At 44.9% G+C, this 18,988-nt stretch overlaps 3 protein-coding genes across 4 annotated transcripts; 2 read left to right on the forward strand and 1 right to left on the reverse strand.

The window, feature by feature from the left end:
* The first annotated feature begins 231 nt into the window (after nt 1-231).
* Nucleotides 232-9,152, forward strand: rev1 (REV1 DNA directed polymerase). Its single transcript, XM_080019578.1, has 21 exons — nt 232-303; nt 416-548; nt 1,090-1,258; nt 1,352-1,921; nt 2,024-2,856; nt 2,950-3,054; nt 3,142-3,270; nt 3,382-3,478; nt 3,566-3,694; nt 3,816-3,970; nt 4,055-4,174; nt 4,255-4,475; nt 4,604-4,776; nt 4,921-5,150; nt 5,262-5,464; nt 5,552-5,839; nt 6,186-6,276; nt 6,376-6,581; nt 6,660-6,810; nt 7,141-7,243; nt 7,373-9,152. The coding sequence occupies exons 1-21, from the start codon at nt 238-240 to the stop codon at nt 7,482-7,484; spliced, it is 4,284 nt and encodes a 1,427-aa protein (XP_079875704.1). The 5' UTR covers nt 232-237; the 3' UTR covers nt 7,485-9,152.
* A 1,588-nt stretch (nt 9,153-10,740) lies between these two features.
* txndc9 (thioredoxin domain containing 9) lies at nt 10,741-13,135 on the forward strand. 2 transcript variants are annotated; one of them, XM_080019465.1, is made up of 5 exons: nt 10,741-10,794; nt 11,761-11,976; nt 12,140-12,258; nt 12,381-12,635; nt 12,748-13,135. In XM_080019465.1, the coding sequence occupies exons 2-5, from the start codon at nt 11,803-11,805 to the stop codon at nt 12,866-12,868; spliced, it is 669 nt and encodes a 222-aa protein (XP_079875591.1). In that variant the 5' UTR covers nt 10,741-10,794; nt 11,761-11,802; the 3' UTR covers nt 12,869-13,135. The 2 variants fall into 2 exon arrangements, with proteins under 2 accessions (XP_079875591.1, XP_079875592.1); XM_080019466.1 differs by lacking the exon at nt 10,741-10,794 and adding an exon at nt 10,811-10,973.
* Nucleotides 13,136-13,841: 706 nt separating this feature from the next.
* mrpl30 (mitochondrial ribosomal protein L30) lies at nt 13,842-18,799 on the reverse strand. Its single transcript, XM_080019467.1, has 5 exons — nt 18,519-18,799; nt 15,347-15,430; nt 15,090-15,236; nt 14,532-14,605; nt 13,842-14,232 (listed from the first exon to the last, which is right to left on the reverse strand). Exons 1-5 carry the CDS (start codon nt 18,558-18,560, stop codon nt 14,100-14,102), a joined length of 480 nt encoding a protein of 159 aa, XP_079875593.1. The 5' UTR covers nt 18,561-18,799; the 3' UTR covers nt 13,842-14,099.
* Between the last annotated feature and the right edge of the window lie 189 nt (nt 18,800-18,988).

Below are 18,988 nucleotides of genomic sequence, written 5' to 3' on the forward strand. Positions count from 1 at the left end.
TGGACTGAAAGTGTTGCAGTGCATTCAAATGATGCCTTGGCTCTACATCAGATGCAATCGCAACACTTATGAAGGCATGTTTGTTTAGTCTTCAACCATTTTATCACTTGAAGCTGTGAAGCTGCTCAATTACAGCCTTATAAATCAAGCATTTAAACCCTTGGTATGTGTGGGTGATCTGTCCGTGCCGATATATTTCTGTAGCATGAACACCTTGTTTCTTTTAGGTGACTCATTATGAGTCGAGATGGTTGGTCAAGGAAGCGAGCAAATGCTGGTGATGACAATGGTTGGGCTGCCAGAGTAAGTGTCTTATCTTCTCATTGCACCATCATCCACCATTCATTATGGCAAAGTATGCTGACATACAGTACAACAGAAAGTTTGCTAATCTGCTTTTTTTTTTTGCCTACAGGGTGGCTACATGGCTGCCAAGGTCTCAAAGCTGGATGAACAGTTCAAGCTTGATGCCCCCAGAGAGAAACGGAAGGATGGGCTGGGCTCCCAAATCTTCCATGGAGTGGCCATCTTTGTCAATGGATACACAGGTAACAGAGCTCGCAGACAGACATAAGCACTTGAGCTAAGTGGTGAGGTGAGAATCCCAAAATCAGTACAATTCCTTTAGAAGAACAATTGTATTCTAGGTATTTATTTCCTAACTCGCGCTTGCTTGGTGACCGTCACTGTTCGCGTGGTGAACGGAGGATCCTTTGTTACGATCCACGTTGCGTGAACGCCCACGCGCAACTTGTGATCCGTCCTCCGCGATCCGGCATTAAAGGTTCACCGTTTCTCCAGAGACACTCTACAGAGTGCTTTATTGTAGATGTATTTATTGTAATTAAATGAAACAAAAAAGACGCCGTGCGTTATGGGAACACTTTCTCCGTTACTGTCGCCCCCACCCCCTGAGTTTTGGATATTGCCCAAGCCCAAGCCTAGTGTCAGTCTGGAGGAAGTGTTGTACACATTGTCAGTTCATTGTGAGGTTCCGTTTCAGACATGGTGAGCACTTGAGGACTTGCCAGGGTGCACTGCTCTAGTTTGCTTATAACATTTTTCATCCCTCGCCTTGTTTGTGTGCAGAGCCCAGTGCCGACGAGCTGCGCAGGTTGATGATGCTGCACGGCGGCCAGTTCCATGCATACTACTCCCGCGCCAAGACCACCCACATTATTGCCAATAACCTGCCCAACAGCAAAATTCAGGAGCTCAAAGGGGAGAAGGTCGTCCGTCCAGCATGGATCACTGACAGGTGAGTTGATTGGCAGTTGCATTGTTTGCAGTAAGTTGCATTCTTATAACATGTCTTATAACACGTTGACTTCATGTCTTTTGCTCAAAACAGCATCAAGGCCGGGCATCTACTGTCCTACCTGCAATATCAGCTCTATGCTAAACAGAAAGGCCTGAGCTTTCCTAGCATCAGCCTCCTTCAGGGCCACGACACGGCAGGAACCAGCCATGGGGGGCCGAAGGCCAACCTCTACCAAAACCTCCCACTGCCACAGGAGAGCGGTCCCGTCCTCAATCATGAGAAGGCGGTGTCCGGCTGCCGTATATCCTCCATCTCTACTTCCAACCACCACCCAACACGACCCTTTCAACATAGCCCTTTAGATGTCCTTGTTAACCCCCAGCAAAGCCAGTTAACATCCGCCCAACGCAAGCACCTCAGTACTGGGCCCCAGCACTACAGCCCTGTACATATGCACCACCTGTCCAACTCAAGCACTGTCATCCACCCGAAAACCCCTGGGCAGCCTTGGAGGAGCTGCCTCAACACTCCTCCACTTTACAACCACTCGCCGTCCAATCTGTCGCAGTCTCCTCAAAGTCTCCATCACCACAAACCACCACAGAGCAGCTCGTCATTAAACATCCACGAGCATAGCCACAAGGACCTAGGCTTAAAACTGTGAGTGTGTTGTTGTTTTTTTATTTATTTTTTATTGTATTTTTCCTTTCCAATTTAAACTATGTATTTTTACAATGCACTTACTTCTCACTTTCTTCCTAGAAATGGATCGATGAAGACCTCACTGGACTTGACGAGCCACTCCAATGGAGTGCAAGAGTTGTGCAGTAACGATCCCTGTCCTGTCCGGAAAAGTGCAACGGAGCCACTGATTAATGGACATGCTCACCCTGTTAATGGTGCCTTAAAGCCTGTGGACCTCTCTCCTTTTCCTCATAATCCCCCAGTGGACAATGTAGCCCATTGCAGACTTGGGAAAAGCCCAAAGGGTCAACCCACGAGTCCCCAGGTGCCAGATCAGACAAACGCAGACCCCTACATTTTCCCTCACAGCCCTCCTCGGCAGCCAAACCAGCCCCCCGTCTCTCCCCTGCGACCAGGCTCACATCCAGCTGCCGAAAAAAGACCCAAACCCCCTCCGCCTACTTACCAGGAGGCCATCGCAGCCACAAAGTCCCAACCGCTCTCACCTCAGCCGTACTGGCTAGACTGCATAACCGAAAAGACCGATCCTCTCTCCACCTCCCCCTCCCACGCCCATTCACATTCTGTAGTGCGACTAAACGGAAGTCACCACAATGCCTTTTCATCTGATCCCACCTCGCCCAAAACCAGCGTCTCGCCAACCAACACGCCTCCGCCGCCCGATAACAGTTTATCATCAAAGCCATCGGCGCTTCTGCTGGCGCAGACGGGCAGCATTATCTCTGAGTACTACACGCATTCGCGTTATCACCAAATCTCTACCTGGAGGATCGGCTTCTCCGAGTACGTCAACGAACTTCACAGCAGACGGCGAACGGCGGGAGGTGTCACCTTTGCCGGAAAAGACAGACTGAGGAAATGTGCTTCCCCAGATTCTACAGATAGCCAAGGTAGAAAGGATCTGAAAATTTGTTATATAAATGTTTTTATTTATTTATTTTTTATTATGACCGTCTTATCACAATCTATCTTGTGTGTTGTAGGATCAAGTACATCAGAACCCCCTGGTGTTAAGTCCTGTATACTACACGTGGACATGGACTGCTTCTTTGTGTCGGTCGGGATCAGACATCGGCCGGAGCTCAAGGGCAAGGACTGCCAACATCCCGACAACCCGACATCAATGTTGCTTTCGACTTTAACTTCAGGATCTTAACGTTCAGGTCTTATTGCAGGGAAGCCCATCGCCGTGACCAGCAACCGCGGGCCGGGTCGGGCGGCACTGAGACCCGGGGCGAACCCTCAGTTGGAGATGCAGTACTACCAGAGAAAACTCTCTCACACGGGCGACACATTCTCCCCAGGTGAGAATGTCGTATCTGCTTCACCGGGATCATTATTCTCAGGACTACGTCTGTGTCGGGTCAGTTAATGCATCACTAAATGACAGGACGCCCCTCCGTTCTGTGTGTCAGAGTTAAAGATGTCAGACGTCTCCCACGCCGATCGTTCAGAGCAAGATCCGGCGATATTGTCCATGGCAGAGATCGCTTCTTGCAGCTATGAGGCCAGGTAACACACTCAAACACACGCATGTTGTTTATTTCTTGAAAGGGCATTAAATATCAGTGATATTATTGGGTTGGCGGTGTATTTCAGGGCGGCAGGGGTGAAGAACGGCATGTTTTTCGGCAAAGCCAAACAATTGTGTCCCTCCCTGCAACCTGTTCCGTACGACTTTGAGGCCTACAAAGATGTAGCTCTCACCATGTACGAGACCCTGGCGAGGTGAGAAACCAAAATTCGTAGCCGGAGCAATTTCAGTGATCTTTTCCCACCGTCACTCGTTTCCTCATACCAATGGACAATAATCTTCATAAAGCCTTTCATTTGTCCCTCACTGTTATAGTTACACTCATGACATTGAGGCTCTGAGCTGTGATGAAGTGTTGATAGACGGCTCCTCCTTGCTATCGGAGTTGGGCATCAGCCCCGAGGAGCTGGCCAAAGCCGTCCGAGCAGACATCAAGGAGAGAACTGGCTGCTCTGCCTCAGTGGGCATGGGTCAGTAAAGCTCTTACCACTTGCATTGATATGGAAATTGGTTTGAAAGTAAATCTGATAAATCAAAATTGCCAAACCTTTCAGGGCCAAACATCCTTTTGGCTCGACTGGCCACACGAAAGGCCAAGCCCGACGGGCAGTACTTCCTGAGGTCGGAAGAAGTAGATGATTTTATTCGGGACTTGGCAATCACAAGCTTACCAGGTACACACATTACTACCTGAAAGTACCATACTACTCATTATAAAATGAACGGGCCCGTTATTAAATACCCTTTATTGTAGGTGTAGGGCCTGTCATGGGGCGGAAGTTGGCTGGTATGGGCGTGAGGGTGTGCGGGGACCTCCAGCAGGTGTCGCTGTCTCAGCTGCAGAAGTCTTTTGGACCTCGTACCGGGCAGACCCTCTTTCGCTTCTGCAGGGGTCTGGACGACCGGCCCGTCCGCTACGAGAAGGAGAGGAAGTCCGTCTCAGCGGAGATGAACTACAACATACGCTTCACGGGGGTTCGACTTGCTCTAATACTCTTTTGGCTTTGTGTCGCTGTTCCTCTTTTATCTTCTTTCCATCTGCTGATTATACAGTATGTTTATTTTCTTTCTAAATATATATTCTGTCTTTCTGCTGTGTCCAGGTTGATGAGGCGGAGTGTTTCCTGACCAACCTCTCCATGGAGGTGCAGAAGCGTCTCCAGGAGTCGGGCCAGAGGGGACGCAGGGTGACCCTCAAGGTCATGGTTCGCAAGGCGGGAGCACCAGTGGAGCCCGCTAAATACGGCGGCCATGGGATCTGTGACAACCTGGCCCGGTGAGAGAGCAGCTGCGTGGCCTGAAGCTTCCCTCTCTTCGACCTTTCTGCACATACATACATACAACATACTCTATTCTTTGGATGTCTGCATTTATTTATTTATTTATCTATTTATTTATTTATTTTCCCCTGCTCGGTCAGAACCGTGACGCTGGCCCAGCCCACGGACAGCGGGCATCTACTCGGCTCCACAGTCATTAAGCTGTTCCACGCCATGAAGCTGAAGGTTCAGGACATGAGAGGTGTGGGCATCCAGGTGCAGCATCTCGAAGGACGTCACTCCGCCCCCCACAGCCACACTGGCCGACAGACCCGCTCCATAAAGGACATGTTGCTTGGCCAGGCGCACGCTGCCCGCTCTAACACTACAGGTGAGGGCGTATAATGCAGCTTGGCTGTTTGACGTGGCCGTGGCAGACCGTAAGCTCTGGAGATCAGCTAATATGTCCATGCTAATAGTTTGTCTTATAATTGGAATCCAGCAGACACTAGCTCAGATCAGGGGAAGTCTTTACCTGATCTGTACTCCACTGCCGGCCTGCCCTCTCGCTCCCCTCCCCACCCGCCATCCCCTGCTGAGCCTGTTCCAGGGACCAGCAGAGAACAACCAACCGCTCCCACACAAACCCCCAACCACAGTAGAACACATCTCAACTTTAGCATTGAAGTCCCTTCCCCTTCACAGGTAAGAATATTATGTATTATGTCCAGTGCTGCCCCCGCCCCCCTTCCCTCTGTTCTCTTAGGGGTCATACTTCTTATTTATCGTCAGGTTGACCGCTCGGTGCTGGAAGCTTTGCCTGCGGAGCTCAGAGAGCAGGTGAAACAGTCATGGATGCATCGGGAAAGGAGACCCAGCAATGCCTTACGCCGCTCGCCCAGTGCGACCTCCTCGCCCCCTCACCCTGCTTCTCCTCCCCCTCCGCCCTCGCCTCCCCCTCCTGCACCTGCGCTGGCGCTGTTCGCACAGCCCATCGGGACCCTGGTTCTACAGATTCCAAACCAGCCAGGTCAAACGGGCACGACCGGCATTGTGTTGGAGCTGCCCGACTTCTCCCAGGTGATGCTCAGCGTGCCTCTGGACGCACACATTGTTTTGATTCTCGGTTAAGTCTGTTTTCCAGACTTTCTCATCCGAATTTCCCGCTGGGGAATTACAGAGTCCTATCTTATCTTACAAAAATGTAGTAATATTCGAGTTGAATTTCAAATCCCAACTCTTTTTTTTTTTTATCATCTTGGCAGGGGCATTCATTTTAAACCTTAACCAGCACCTAGTTGAATTTTTTTGATTTTTTTAAACTGATTTATTTTTAATCCTAGGCAATACTTGTTTGCCAGTGCAAATAAGAATATCCAATGACATTTTAACTGTTTTAACAGTCTCTTGTTTTTCCTGACTAAAGGTTGACCCAGATGTGTTTGCTGCGCTGCCCAGAGAGCTCCAGGAGGAACTGCGCTCGGCCTACAACCGCAGACACAATGCCCAGCCCGCAGGTAAACCGTGAGCCGAGTTCTAAGTTGTTTAAATCTTTTTTTTATGTGCTTTAATCTGTTATTTATCCAACCGGTATTTTCTTTTATGCATCCCTGCAGCCGAGCAAAGGAATCCGCTTTTGCAGCTGAAACACTCAGGAGCTGGAGTTGGCATCGGTCGGATCAAGCGGCGCTACAAGAGGAAGAATGCCGTGAGCCCCACAAAGAAGACGGCCTCCCCTCTGAAGAGGCGTCTGCCCGGAAACAGTCCGGCCAAAACCCTGCCGCCTCCCGCGAGAGCCAAGGAGGTGGCCGGCGGACAAAAGGTGAGCTCATGTGCGCAGCCAGGGTTTAATGAAGTCAGTTTTCAATCTTTCCGCTGGCCCATTATTCCTCCTTTCCAGATTGAAAATGCTCCGTCCACCTCATCCTTAAATCAGGACACACAAGAAACCCTGCCTAAATTTAGGCCTCGCACCGCCCCTGCGCTGGCTGGAGCTTGTGACCTCACCGATATCAGAACGCTCCTCCGGGAATGGGTCACCACCATATCGGGTACGTGCTCTGGTCCGTCTGCACTGTAGTGCGTATGCAGTTTATTTTGAGATGTATTTGGAGTTGCAGACTGTCTTAAGGTACTATACAAAAAAAAAAAAAAGGTGTTTCCCAAAAAGACAAGTCAAAAATTGGAACATAAAAATGGAATTCACTGCCCAATACAAGACACAACAATGTTTTTATGAAACCCTTCCAATATGCACCCTTTGCAGTGATCTACAGACTTGATTTACGTGCAGACCACTTAAAGTTAAGAGGTCTACATTTAAATCCAGTTCCCCTCTCTTACTTCTTTACATGTTATAAAATTAAAATGTTCTTTCTCAGAACCCATGGAGGAAGACATACTGCAGGTGGTGAAATATTGCACTGATTTGATCGAGGATAAAGACCTGGAGAAGCTGGACCTGATCATTAAGTACATGAAACGGTACATATGCATACTACAACCTCTCTTTCTGGTTGGTCTGAGCAAAAGTCGCTTTTATCAGGAGATATTGATTTTCTACCTCATTGTCTGACCTTGTATTTTTTTTCTTAATATTACCTGCTGTTACAGACTCATGCAGCAGTCGGTGGAGTCTGTGTGGAGCATGGCTTTCGACTTCATCCTGGACAACGTGCAGGTGATCGTGCAGCAAGCTTACGGAAGCACCCTGAAGATCGCATAAAACAAGAGGGATCTCATAATCACTTTTTTTTTTTTTTTCTTCCTCCATTGCCATCATCACTTTCTCTGCTGCTCCTGCTACTAGTGAACAGTTAAAGACTTTTTTTTTTTTTTGCTTACCATTTGGACAGTTCCACAGTAGAATTTCCCCCAGCAAAGTGTTGGACAACAGGTTCATTCAGCCGAAAAAAAGTATAGTATAATGTGTGAGAGAGCGGAGGGAAAAGGTTTCTCAGTCAGTGTGTCCTTGATTCTCCCTTCTTTACGGAAAAAGAAGTGACAACCCAGGGAGGGCTGGAACCTTCCTGTTTTATATGGCCTTCTCATCATTTACATGCACTGAACTCAAGGCCAAATAATTGTGAAAATTAGCAAAAAGCAGCACGGCAAAACTCGATCAATTCAAAATTCAACAATAACAGCCTTCAGTAAGTGGCAATAGCCATCTTTGTCCAAAACGATTACCCCGGGCAGGATTTCCTTTTGTCCAGTTGGTTTTTATTGCACTGTGTGTCCTTCTTGCTGAGAATAATCAGATGCAAAGGCAAATCATGATTTTTATTTTTCCATTTGTTTTGGTTTAATCGTCTCAACTTTAAAAGAGAGGAACAATTTTGAACCTTAATTACTTTAAACACACAACACACATCCATTGTCGATGCCTTGGAATTATGAGGGCAAATTTATTTGACTCATCTCACTCTCTTCTCTGTTCTGTGTTTACCTCTGAAGCCTCTACATGTCACCAAACAGCAGGCGACCCACAGCTGCCCCCGCGCCCCCTTTGTATCTTCAAAAGTGCCAAACTTTGTTGTTTCTAGCATGTAAATAATGTTTTTAGGGTCTCTTATTGTTCATAGTTTTAAAAACAAACAAACGGAAAAAACAAAAATAAAAAAAAAACACCCGTCTGTAGAGGGTTTTCCTCTTGTATTGTTTACAAATGGTGTATTCTTAGTAGCTGTCTTTTAACGATAAATCTTTTCACTCTTTAATTGTTGATGCGTGTTTAAAAAAACATGGGGATTCGATGCTGGCCGAAGCGCTTAAATACAGAAAACCTGGAAGGGTTGGCTGTTGATTTCACACGGGAACTTGGATTCGGGAGACGTAGTGGGGTTTCTATGCATTTCATGGTGTCTCACGAAAAAAAACAAAAAACCGGGACACCTCTCTAATAAGACATTTCCAACTTCACCGATTTGCGTACTGATGACCGCCCTTTTTACACGTTTAATCGTTTCCAATATGGATAACTCTAAAACGGAGGATCTGATTTAAGGTCTCCTTTTTTTTTTTTTTTTTTTTTTTTTAATTGACCAGAAAGGAAGCTTGAGTTTTCAACCGACTTGCGTTCGTATAATCTCAAAAATAAGAGGTTACTGCTCTGTAAACGTGTCAATTCGTGGGAACCGTTCAGCATTTTTTTTTTTTTTTTTTTTTTTTTAAATACCGGTGAAATGAATGTAATTCTACCTGCAGAGGACTCTTATTTACTTTCCATAGCCTGTTCTCCCCGCGCGCCATATCTTTTAAAAAAAGGGAATGGCCAGGAGTTCCACGTGGTCAGTCCGTTTCCTGGCCTGTGCCTGATGACCTGAAGCTGTGACATGTTTGTATGTTTTCTAGAAACTTGATAATAAACTTTAAAGTCTGCATTAACATCTCATTTATTCGAATTTTTTGTTATTATTATTAATCGTTTCTTTTGATTGACGATGCTGTAAGTAAGAGATTTATCGAAAGTATCAGGTACTTAAAAAAAAAATGTCATTGTATAATTGCTTTAATTATTGTTTTAATGAACAGGGCTCGACAGGGACCGCATGGTTTGAACGCCTCCGTTTCCGGAAGTGAACTCGTCCACTCCGTTGACGTTTTAGAAAGTCTTCATATAAAGAGTCTTAAGGCCGGGACCAAGCCAACCAACTACGAGATGGATCGTGGCCATAAAATAATTGATTGGGGGTAAGGGGATAACTGGTAAACGGAGGGGAAAAGGGCAAAGGTGCAAGACTGCGGATTATTATTTTAAGAGCGAGGGAACTGTTCTTCCCATAACTCATTGCGAATTATCCCTTTCCAGCGACTCCCAACCTAAGGGCAGTTTAGCGCGCTCCTTCTTGGGTTTATCGTTTAACGTTAGTATGTCGTTTATATCGTTAATAATGGCGTCGTCGTGTATTGTAGATTGTGTGTGTGTGTGTGTGTGTGTGTGTATAATAATGTTTCAGTTCAGTGGTCGCAGTAACTCGCTCGCCGACAGTGACGTCCGCGGGCAGCGGTAAACAATTCCATGGTAACAGCGAGCTCCAACCAATCAGAGACGTCGCTGTTACACCGTGGGGTTGCGACATCATGGCTGAAAATCAAAATCCTCGATTCAGAATTTGAATGGGGTCTCCCCTTCCGCAAACTTGCTGTTGAGCTCCATATAACTATTAATAATATGATGATAATTGATGATATGTAATAATATAATAATATGGTAACGTACGATATGAGGGGTTCAGATTCAGTCTGTATGGGGACAGCTGGTGGCCAATACGTGGTACTGCACCTCTGTGGAGGGCTTTGGGGAGAGACAACATATAATATTTCGATATTTTGTTTAATGATGTTTAATAATGTTGTGTTTGATGTTAAATTCCATTGCGCACAAATCCAAAACGTGGGGCGGTAATTCCTGGGTTTGGTTCATGGCCTACAGTTGTAACTGTTTAGTTCTTTGGTGGGTGTGTGGCTGTAAGTTCTGTTATAAGGTGATCCACGTACGGCATTTGTATCTACAGTAAGATAGATGTAATTATAAATATGCTCTACTTGTGTGGGATATTTATACAGTTGGCTGAAGAACTGATGTTGTTTACCACGAGTAAAGACTCAGAGGAAAAACCCGCCACATACGTATGACGTAATACGCGTTCGTTTGTGGCGGTGTAACGTCAATCTCGTCGAGTACGCTGCATTCCAGGGAACTCGGATAATAATTCCGAGTCGGTAGATTCAAGGCTCAGTTTCCGAATCAATCTGTTCTATCGAAAAACTTTGCGATTCTCAGTGTTATAATTGACAGAACCGGGGTCACACACGGAAATACATACTTAAATACATACTTAAATTACCTCTTCCTTTGCTTTGCTCGCAACCCCCCCCCCTCCCCTCCCCCCCTCCGCGATTTCCGATTTCCAGTGTTATAAGAACGCAGCACGGGGCGAGGCGTCATCACGCTTATCGCGATACTTGCGATTGGAAGGGTCGGCGCTACGGTGTGGAAGGGTCTGCTTCGGGAGTCACGTCATTTGAACCGGGTAAGATCATGGGCTTGTTTCGTGTCGGGCCCGGTGCGTTGGTTCCCCCGTTGCCCTTAGGACGACGCGCGTCGGGTTAGACGGGTTAGACACCCCTTGCCCGTCGGGAGACAGAATCATCGGAAACCAACCAACCAACCGGCCTGGCTGCGCCAACACCACCTCGGCTAAAGCTAACTGTTAGCTTGGGCGTGACACCGGCCCTTACTGTTTAACATGTTTATCATATCACGGCGCAGTGGTTGATGTTCTGCTGTAGAATACGTATTCTAGGCATAATACGTGGTCAAATTAACGCACGTCTACTTTAAAAACCGTGCAATTACGCAAAAGAATGCAGGTGCTTTTACTGTTGCTATGGCTTCATTGTGTTTGCCGTTGAGCTCAAATGTCGAGAGCGGAACACACGGGATGTAAGGATCCACGACAAATGACTTTTATTTCACAGCGTGGAATCGAAAGCCTCTGCAACTTGTACTGTAGCACCTCGCCCGACCTGCTTTCCATAAAGTCAAGTGGCGTCTCCATTGTTTCGGCGTAATTGCTGATGTCATTTTTACGTCGTCAATTAAATAAGACAACAGAGTGCGGCAGAAAATCAGACCTAGACGCACACTCTGTCGTCATGGGAACACATGTAAACACATTACTGTGCCGTACTCACCCGCTGTTATCCGAATTATTGGTCACATATTTGTTCATCTTGTACAGAATATTCTATCTAGTTAAACCCGCCGCCAACACAAGCAACCATTCTGCACTGGCCCGTGCCATCGCCTTTTAACTTTTTAACGGCTTATAACTCTAAAGTTTAACCCACTCTCTATTCTAACTCGAGTACCAGAGAATAAACTGGTATCAGTTTAGAACTATTCCTCTCCTAACACACACACACACACACACACACACACACAGCAAAGTTGTTTCCACGCGACGTTAACATAGTTCTGTGTTCTGTCCACCCAGTTTAACAGCGAGTGCACGCAAGGATTCCAGAGCGTCTCCAATATGGCGAATCAGTCTTTAGATATCATAGCGAAGGTGCTGGAGCAGTCGGCCAAGCTGGTGGAGGAGCAGATGGATGCACATTTGAGCAAGCTGGACCGCATGGATGAAGATGAATTGGATAAGCTGAAGGAAAGGCGATTGGAGGCGTTAAAAAAAGCCCAGAAACAGAAGCAGGTACATGGAAAGACTTAATCAAACTGTATTTTAACCCTATCCTGACCATGCGTTATAGTGGAGCAGATTGCTGCCAGATCTTCTACAATAATAGATCATAACCTATTAATGTGTATTTTGATATTGAAGCCATCTTCTTTCATCACTCATTCCTTCCCTTTAGGAGTGGCTTTCTAAAGGCCACGGAGAGTACAGAGAAATCCCCAGTGAGAAAGACTTTTTTGACGAGGTCAAGGAAAGCAAGAATGTAGTTTGCCATTTCTACAGGGACTCTACTTTTAGGTAAGCAACAATGCATAAAAGTAATGTTCAGACATTTATGCTTTTCATGTTTGTTTTGGGTTTTTTTCCATGTTCCCTTATCATTTAGTAAAGGTTTTAATCCCTTCCTCCCTCCTTTTAAGATGCAAGATTATTGACAAGCACTTGGCCATCCTGGCAAAGAAGCACGTTGAGACCAAATTCATTAAGCTGAATGTAGAGAAAGCCCCATTTTTGTCAGAGAGGCTGCGCATCAAGGTCATTCCCACCCTGGCACTCCTGATCGACGGGAAAACCAAGGACTACGTGGTCGGCTTCACTGACCTGGGAAACACAGACGAGTTTTCCACAGAAATGCTGGAATGGAGACTGGGCTGTACGGATGTAATTAACTACAGGTAAGACGACGTCTCACTCTCCTTGATCTTTGCCTCTCTAAGGAACAACAAAATGAAGACACGTTTCTCGTGTGGTGTAAAATTTTCACATTTGTATTGCGTTTCCTTTCAGTGGTAATCCAATGGAGCCTCCCACAACGTCAAAAAAACCCGGCTCAAAGTTCACAAAGGTGGAGAAGAAGACAATAAGAGGGGGATGCTATGACTCTGACTCTTGTTCTGACGACGACTAAAACACGACGCCACACACGTCTTTCTCGCGGCGCTACCTCACCCGCAGTGTGGCAGAGATCCCGCGTTTCCTCATGGGTTTGCTTTCCCCATAATTCGCTCGCTAATCTATTTGATAACTCTGGCAACTTTAGATGCAAGACAAACCTCACATGCTCTCCAGCCCTATTGTGATCATTCAGACAACACAACAGTGCATTTGTAAAGACTTGTAACAGATATGCAGAACTTTTTTTTTAAGGTCTTTTACAATTAAATTTGTGCTTCTCTTTGTATCTATTCAATACATTTGTATTGTAATTTCTGTTTTCGTCAATGTAGAACCCCTCTGAAAAGATCAAAGGTTTTTCTTTTTTTTTGCAATTTGAAGTATTCAGTTACATCTTTCTAATTAGACCATCAACTGTATACATATTTAAATGTTTTAGTTATATCAAACTTTTTCTTAAAAGCAATATGGTTGCCTGCATGAGCAGAGTGCCAGTAACATCTTCAGTAATTGTAAGGAAATGGTAAATTATTTGGACCTAATTAGTTCTGGGGCCGTATTTATCAAACCACTCCATGCTGAAAGTGAGTGTAGGAATCTTCACAACTACCTTATGTCTTACTGAGGTGCAAATGTTTTTTTCCCTCCTAGTCAAACTTTCAGTGCGATTCCTAGGAGTGATTCTCAGATGTTTAATAAATATGAGCCCTGATCTTTACTCTGAAAGATCCAAGGCAACAATGATGACATGATCCCACAGTGGCAATATGGGACTCTGCTCCCATATATATATACATACACACACACACACACACAAATCAAGTGCCAAGGTCACTAGTTCCATTCCATGTCAGGCATCTTTTTACATTAATGAAGTTAGTGTAGCTCTTGAGATTTTTTTTAAATACATATGCTTAATAAAGCATAGGCCATTACTTGTTTCTGATGTGTCATTGAGTCTTTAAGTATGCATACACTTTAGTATCTATTTCTTCAGATTCAGATGTCTTTTAATATACATTTCAAAAGTACAATGGATAAAAAAAAAAATTATATCCTCAGTACAGAACTCGTGAGGAGGTGAAAAATACTACACAGACTCATGAGATTATATTGAAATTATAATGTATTGTCCTGGGGATAATTATCGAGGGCAAGCCTGAGTCTGGCGTCTTTCCACTATGGTAGTGCCATAATGCATATGTACACTTCAGCAATTAATACAGGAAATGTTATGAACAGATTTAGGATTCTATAGCCTTGGGTTCTACAGGCTTGAGGAGGGCTCTTATGATCAACTCTCCTTTGCTATTGATGTAGCTGTCAGCCATGTCCTCTTCGGCTGGGAGTCCATAGGGAGTCTTTAGTGGCGTTATTCTACATGAAATATGAACAAAGGCAAAACAAACTTAGATTATACACAGCATTTATTTAAATAGACAATCACTTATTAGATGACTTAATCAATGATGACATTCGGAGTATGTGTTGAACTGGGTCAGACATTCCAGATGTAAATGGATGAATGGTGATGGATATATACATACATAATCATTTAAGACCATAAATGGAAGGTAGAGGCACATTCTACTGATGAAGACCAAGTGAAAGTTGCAATGCAAATCTGAGGTTTGAACACATTACAGGCAAAACAAGTGTCTAACATGGAGTCTTACCTCACAAGATGCTTGACAAACTTCAGCAGGCTGTTGACTGAAGATGTGTTTTTATGAATTACAGGGACACCTGCCTAGATACATGATACAGAGGACAAATATCAGTCATAAACATGTACGTTACATAAAGATCTACCTTGAAACCGGAAAGAAACGGCCTTAGTAAAGGAAACATTAGCCCAGCGCAATTAAAACGCTTGGGGTTTAGATTTCACGGGAGAGCATCCACGAGAATAGTTTCTATCAAATCTAAGACTCTTGAAGATGAGCTTAATCTTGGCGCTGTCAACTGCATAATGTGAATGATACGACATACATTACGTTGCTCCGGTAAATGTCCCCCTTATTAAGCATAAGCATCTAAATCTGCATCTTTCACAGATACCCATCCACTTTCTGAATGGAAAATTATTTTCTAAAGATGGTTCAACTAAAACCATGTGATTGTCTTGGTTTCATCCATTTGCGCTACATCCTTTACACATCATCACTCACACGCATTGTCACAATGTTTTGTTGATAGACTTGGTTGGTTTTAAAAGCTACAAATAATGTTACCCGTTCAAGACCAAGGTCTTTAATCATCTGCTTCTCCCAGTACGGTCGTCGTATTGTACTTCTGACACGTGTCACGATGTGAAGTTTGTGAGGTTGGTTCGGGTCACCACTGTACTTCTCATGCTCTTTAGACCTCTCTTCAAATATCTGGTTAAAAGCGAAACACCAAGCAGAGATTTTAAGCAGACATCGTTAGAGGTCAACTTTCCTACTGCACTAAAGATAAGAGTAAGTACGGCCATTTAGGGATCACGTACCTGATTTGGGATCCGTGCTTTGGTAAATTTGCTACGGAGGGAGACAAACCAAAGGCTTGAAGGAAGTGTAACATCCCTCAGAATCTGTAAGAAGAAATTATTTTATAATGATGTGCAATTTGTATTTTTTCCGCACACACACACACGTAAAGTGAAAAACATTGATCATCTCATTCCAGTGACACCTGTTGTTAAGAGGTGGGATATCAGTGACAAGATTAATAACCATTAATAACCACTAATACGTATTGTGTGGATCCCCCTCACGCCGGCAAAACAGCTCTGACCCGTCGAGACATGGACTCCACAAGACCTCTGAAGGTGTCCTGTGGTATCTGGCACCAAGACGTTAGCAGCAGATCTTTTAAGTCCTGTAAGTTGTGAGGTGGGGCCCCCATGGATCAGGCTTGTTGTTCCAGCACATCCCACAGATGCTGGATTGGATCAGACCCTAACCCCGGCTGCCTAACACACCGATCAACCACAACATAAAAACCACCGTCAGGTGAAGTGAATAACGTTGATCATCTCATTCCAATGGCACTTGTCAAGAGGTGGGATATATCGAAATGAAGAGTCAGTTGTTAAAGTTGATGTGTTGGAAGCAGGAAAAATGGGCAAACGTAATGATCTGAGCCACTTTGACAAGAACTAAATTGTGATGGCTAGACGACTAGGTCAGAGCATCTCCAAAACTACAGGTCTTGTGGGGTGTTCCCAGTATGCAGTGGTTAGTACCAAAAGTGGTCCAAGAAAGGACAACCGGTGAACCGATGAGAGGGCCTTGGGCACCCAAGGCTCATTGATGAGCTAGGGGAGTGAAGTCTAGCTCGTCTGGTCTGATCCCACAGAAGAGCTACTGTAGCACAAATTGCTGAAAAAGTTCATGCTGCTATGATAGAAAGGTGCTTGTTGAGTATGAGAGTGCGTAGCTACAGAGCGGTCAGAGTGTCCATGCTAACCCCTGTTCACTGCCGAAAGGGCCTACAATGGGAACGTGAGCATCGGAACTGGATTATGGAGCAATGGAAGAAGGTGGCCTGGTCTGATGAACCACATTATCTTTTACATCATGTGGAAGAGCAAGTGCATGTGAATTGTTTACCTGAGGAAGAGATGGCACCAGGATGCACTATGGGAAGAAGACAAGCCGGCAGAGGCAGTGTGATGCTCTGAGCAATGTTCTGCTGGGAAACCTTGGGTCCTGGCATTCAAGTGGACGTTACTTTGACACGTGCCACATACCTAAACATTGTTGCAGACCAGGTACACCCCTTCATGGTACAGTAACGGTATTTACTAATGGCAGTAGCCTATTTCAGCAGGACAATGTACCCTGCCACACTGCAAAAAATGTCCAGGAATGTTTGTGGAACATCACAAAGAGTTTAAGGTGATAACTTTGATTCCAAATTACCCAGATCTCAAGTTGATCGAGCATCTGTGGGATGTGCTGGAACAACAAGACCGATCCATGGGGGCCCCACCTCGCAACTTACAGGACATAAAGACAGACACTCTGGTGAGTAAGGTAAGGCGTCTTTACCACCTCAGGCAGCTGAAGAAATTCAGAGTCTCGGTGAGGATCCTCAAGTCTTCTACTCTGCAGCAGTGGAGAGCTTCCTGAAGGGCAATATCACTGCCTGGTTTGGGAACTGTGCTGCTCAGAGATGGCGGGCCCAGCAGACAGTGGCGCGTTCAGCCGAACGTACCAATGGAACTACCCTCCTCTCCTTGCAGGACTTATACACCAGGAGGTGTAGTAGCAGAGCCCGCAGGATCCTCACCCCCCCAACGACGGACTGTTCCAGCTGCTGCGGTCGGGTAAGTGCCTCCGCAGTCACGCAGTGAGGACAGAGAACGAGACAGTTTCTTTCCGCAAGCCATAAGGACTGTCAACGCTGAACTCACCAGGGGGCCCCACTGAGACACACACACACATAGGCCCCACTGCCTTACTGTACTGTATGTTGCATACTGTATCACTGTACTGGGTTACTGCATACTGTGCTGTATTGCCGTTCTGTTTGGTGTTACTGTATTGCTGTGCTGTACTGTTGGATACTGTACTGTATATCTCCAGACACACTACCTCACTTAATTCACATGCCCATGTACTGCACACATCTGTATATACCATGATAGTCTGTATTATGGTACATATATTATGTCCCATCAAACATCTGTATATACCTTTTATTTCTATTGTGTATTCCTACTTTGTATATGACCCTCTTTTTAACTCTTATTTTATTCATTTTACTAATTGAATTGCGTTTTCAGAACCAGTTAGTTTAGTTAGCTATTGTTCAGTTAGTACTCATTGTGCATAATCTCCCGGTGCGTTGCAATGTCATTTCACTATTTGTATGCTTGTATGTAGATGTACATGCATCTACAAACAATGTAATGGAATACATGAAATGTAATAAAAGATGTTTATTTGTCACATGACAATCTGAATCCTTAAGAATCTGCGGCTAACGTACTTCAGAGGTCTTGTGGAGTCGGAGGATGGACGGGTCAAAGCTGTTCTGGCGACAAGAGGGGGAGCTACACAATATTAAGCAGGTGGTTTAATGTGTGTGTGTGAGTGTGTGCGTGTGTGTTTGTGTGTATTAACTATTAATTAAAACTATTAATGAATCCTCCCAAGGGCAGTGTTTACATCAACCAAAAGGTAATAATAATAAAGTAATAAAAAGAAAAAATGGCAATATACAATAAACCTATTGCATTACATTGCATTACCTATTGCATTACCTATTACCTATTACCTATTGCATTACCTATTGCATTAACCTATTGCGTTGCATTACATTTCACTGCATATATGTATGGAAGTATGTATATGTATGTGACAAATAAAAATCTTGAATCTTGAATCTTGAACCTCAAAACCAACAATACACCCCGGTATCAACAAGTCACATGGTCAAAAATAGGAAGTTGTGAAAGTTTGCATTTACATAAAAAAAACAACATTTGTACATATGTGTCTACCAGGGTGGAAAATAAATAATATAATATATACGGTAATGCAAAATACGAGTGTGTAAACATGCCCCTGTCCGGGTCACCTTGGTCAAGCATGCCAGAGGAGTTGTACAGTCTTTTTGCAGATCGTTGATTGTATTCGATTGTAATCGTATTAACGAATAAGAGAGCTCACCTTAACCGACGAAGAGCTGGAACACCGGGGGAGGACGGACATGTTTTCTTTCTACGGTTGCAGTGGAGATGCTGGTTGATTGCGCGCCAAGGTTAAACGACACGCAGTCGAGAAGTACACACTTGCTAGAGGGCGAAATGAAAATAACGACACGTATAAACTATACTGTCCGCTCATTCATCCCCGCACTTGACAGGCCTGTCAACATTAAGGAACGAGACCCTCCAGCGCACGTTGATCACGTCCGACGTGACATTTTCTCTTCACCGGGAAGCGCGATTGTGCTACGTTAAAATTCTTCCGATCTGAAACTGGCGCTTCACTTCAGTGTCGCCGTAAGGATATCGTTTGTGTCACCCGGGGGAAAGCTGCGGTTCAGTTAATATATCATTACACGGGTTTCGTGTATCATGGAGGTATAGCATTTGTTCAAACACAACTCTCTGACCACCGCAGAAAATATGTTGTGA

Source organism: Zeus faber, assembly GCF_960531495.2.
Source record: "Zeus faber genome assembly, chromosome: 18".
NCBI classification, from domain to species: Eukaryota; Metazoa; Chordata; class Actinopteri; order Zeiformes; family Zeidae; genus Zeus; species Zeus faber.

Excerpts from the sequence above, each read along its gene's own strand:
- rev1 (XM_080019578.1), top strand. The coding sequence starts at position 238 with ATGAGTCGAGATGGTTGGTCAAGGAAGCGAGCAAATGCTGGTGATGAC. Across the intron at positions 3,271-3,381 it reads GGGCGACACATTCTCCCCAG|AGTTAAAGATGTCAGACGTC; the intron begins GTGAGAATGTCG and ends TCTGTGTGTCAG. Across the intron at positions 6,582-6,659 it reads AGGTGGCCGGCGGACAAAAG|ATTGAAAATGCTCCGTCCAC; the intron begins GTGAGCTCATGT and ends CCTCCTTTCCAG.
- txndc9 (XM_080019465.1), top strand. The coding sequence starts at position 11,803 with ATGGCGAATCAGTCTTTAGATATCATAGCGAAGGTGCTGGAGCAGTCG. Across the intron at positions 12,259-12,380 it reads TACAGGGACTCTACTTTTAG|ATGCAAGATTATTGACAAGC; the intron begins GTAAGCAACAAT and ends CCTCCTTTTAAG. Across the intron at positions 12,636-12,747 it reads ACGGATGTAATTAACTACAG|TGGTAATCCAATGGAGCCTC; the intron begins GTAAGACGACGT and ends GTTTCCTTTCAG.
- mrpl30 (XM_080019467.1), bottom strand. The coding sequence starts at position 18,560 with ATGTCCGTCCTCCCCCGGTGTTCCAGCTCTTCGTCGGTTAAG. Across the intron at positions 15,237-15,346 it reads AAGCACGGATCCCAAATCAG|ATATTTGAAGAGAGGTCTAA; the intron begins GTACGTGATCCC and ends GCTTTTAACCAG. Across the intron at positions 14,233-14,531 it reads TTTGTCAAGCATCTTGTGAG|AATAACGCCACTAAAGACTC; the intron begins GTAAGACTCCAT and ends TATTTCATGTAG.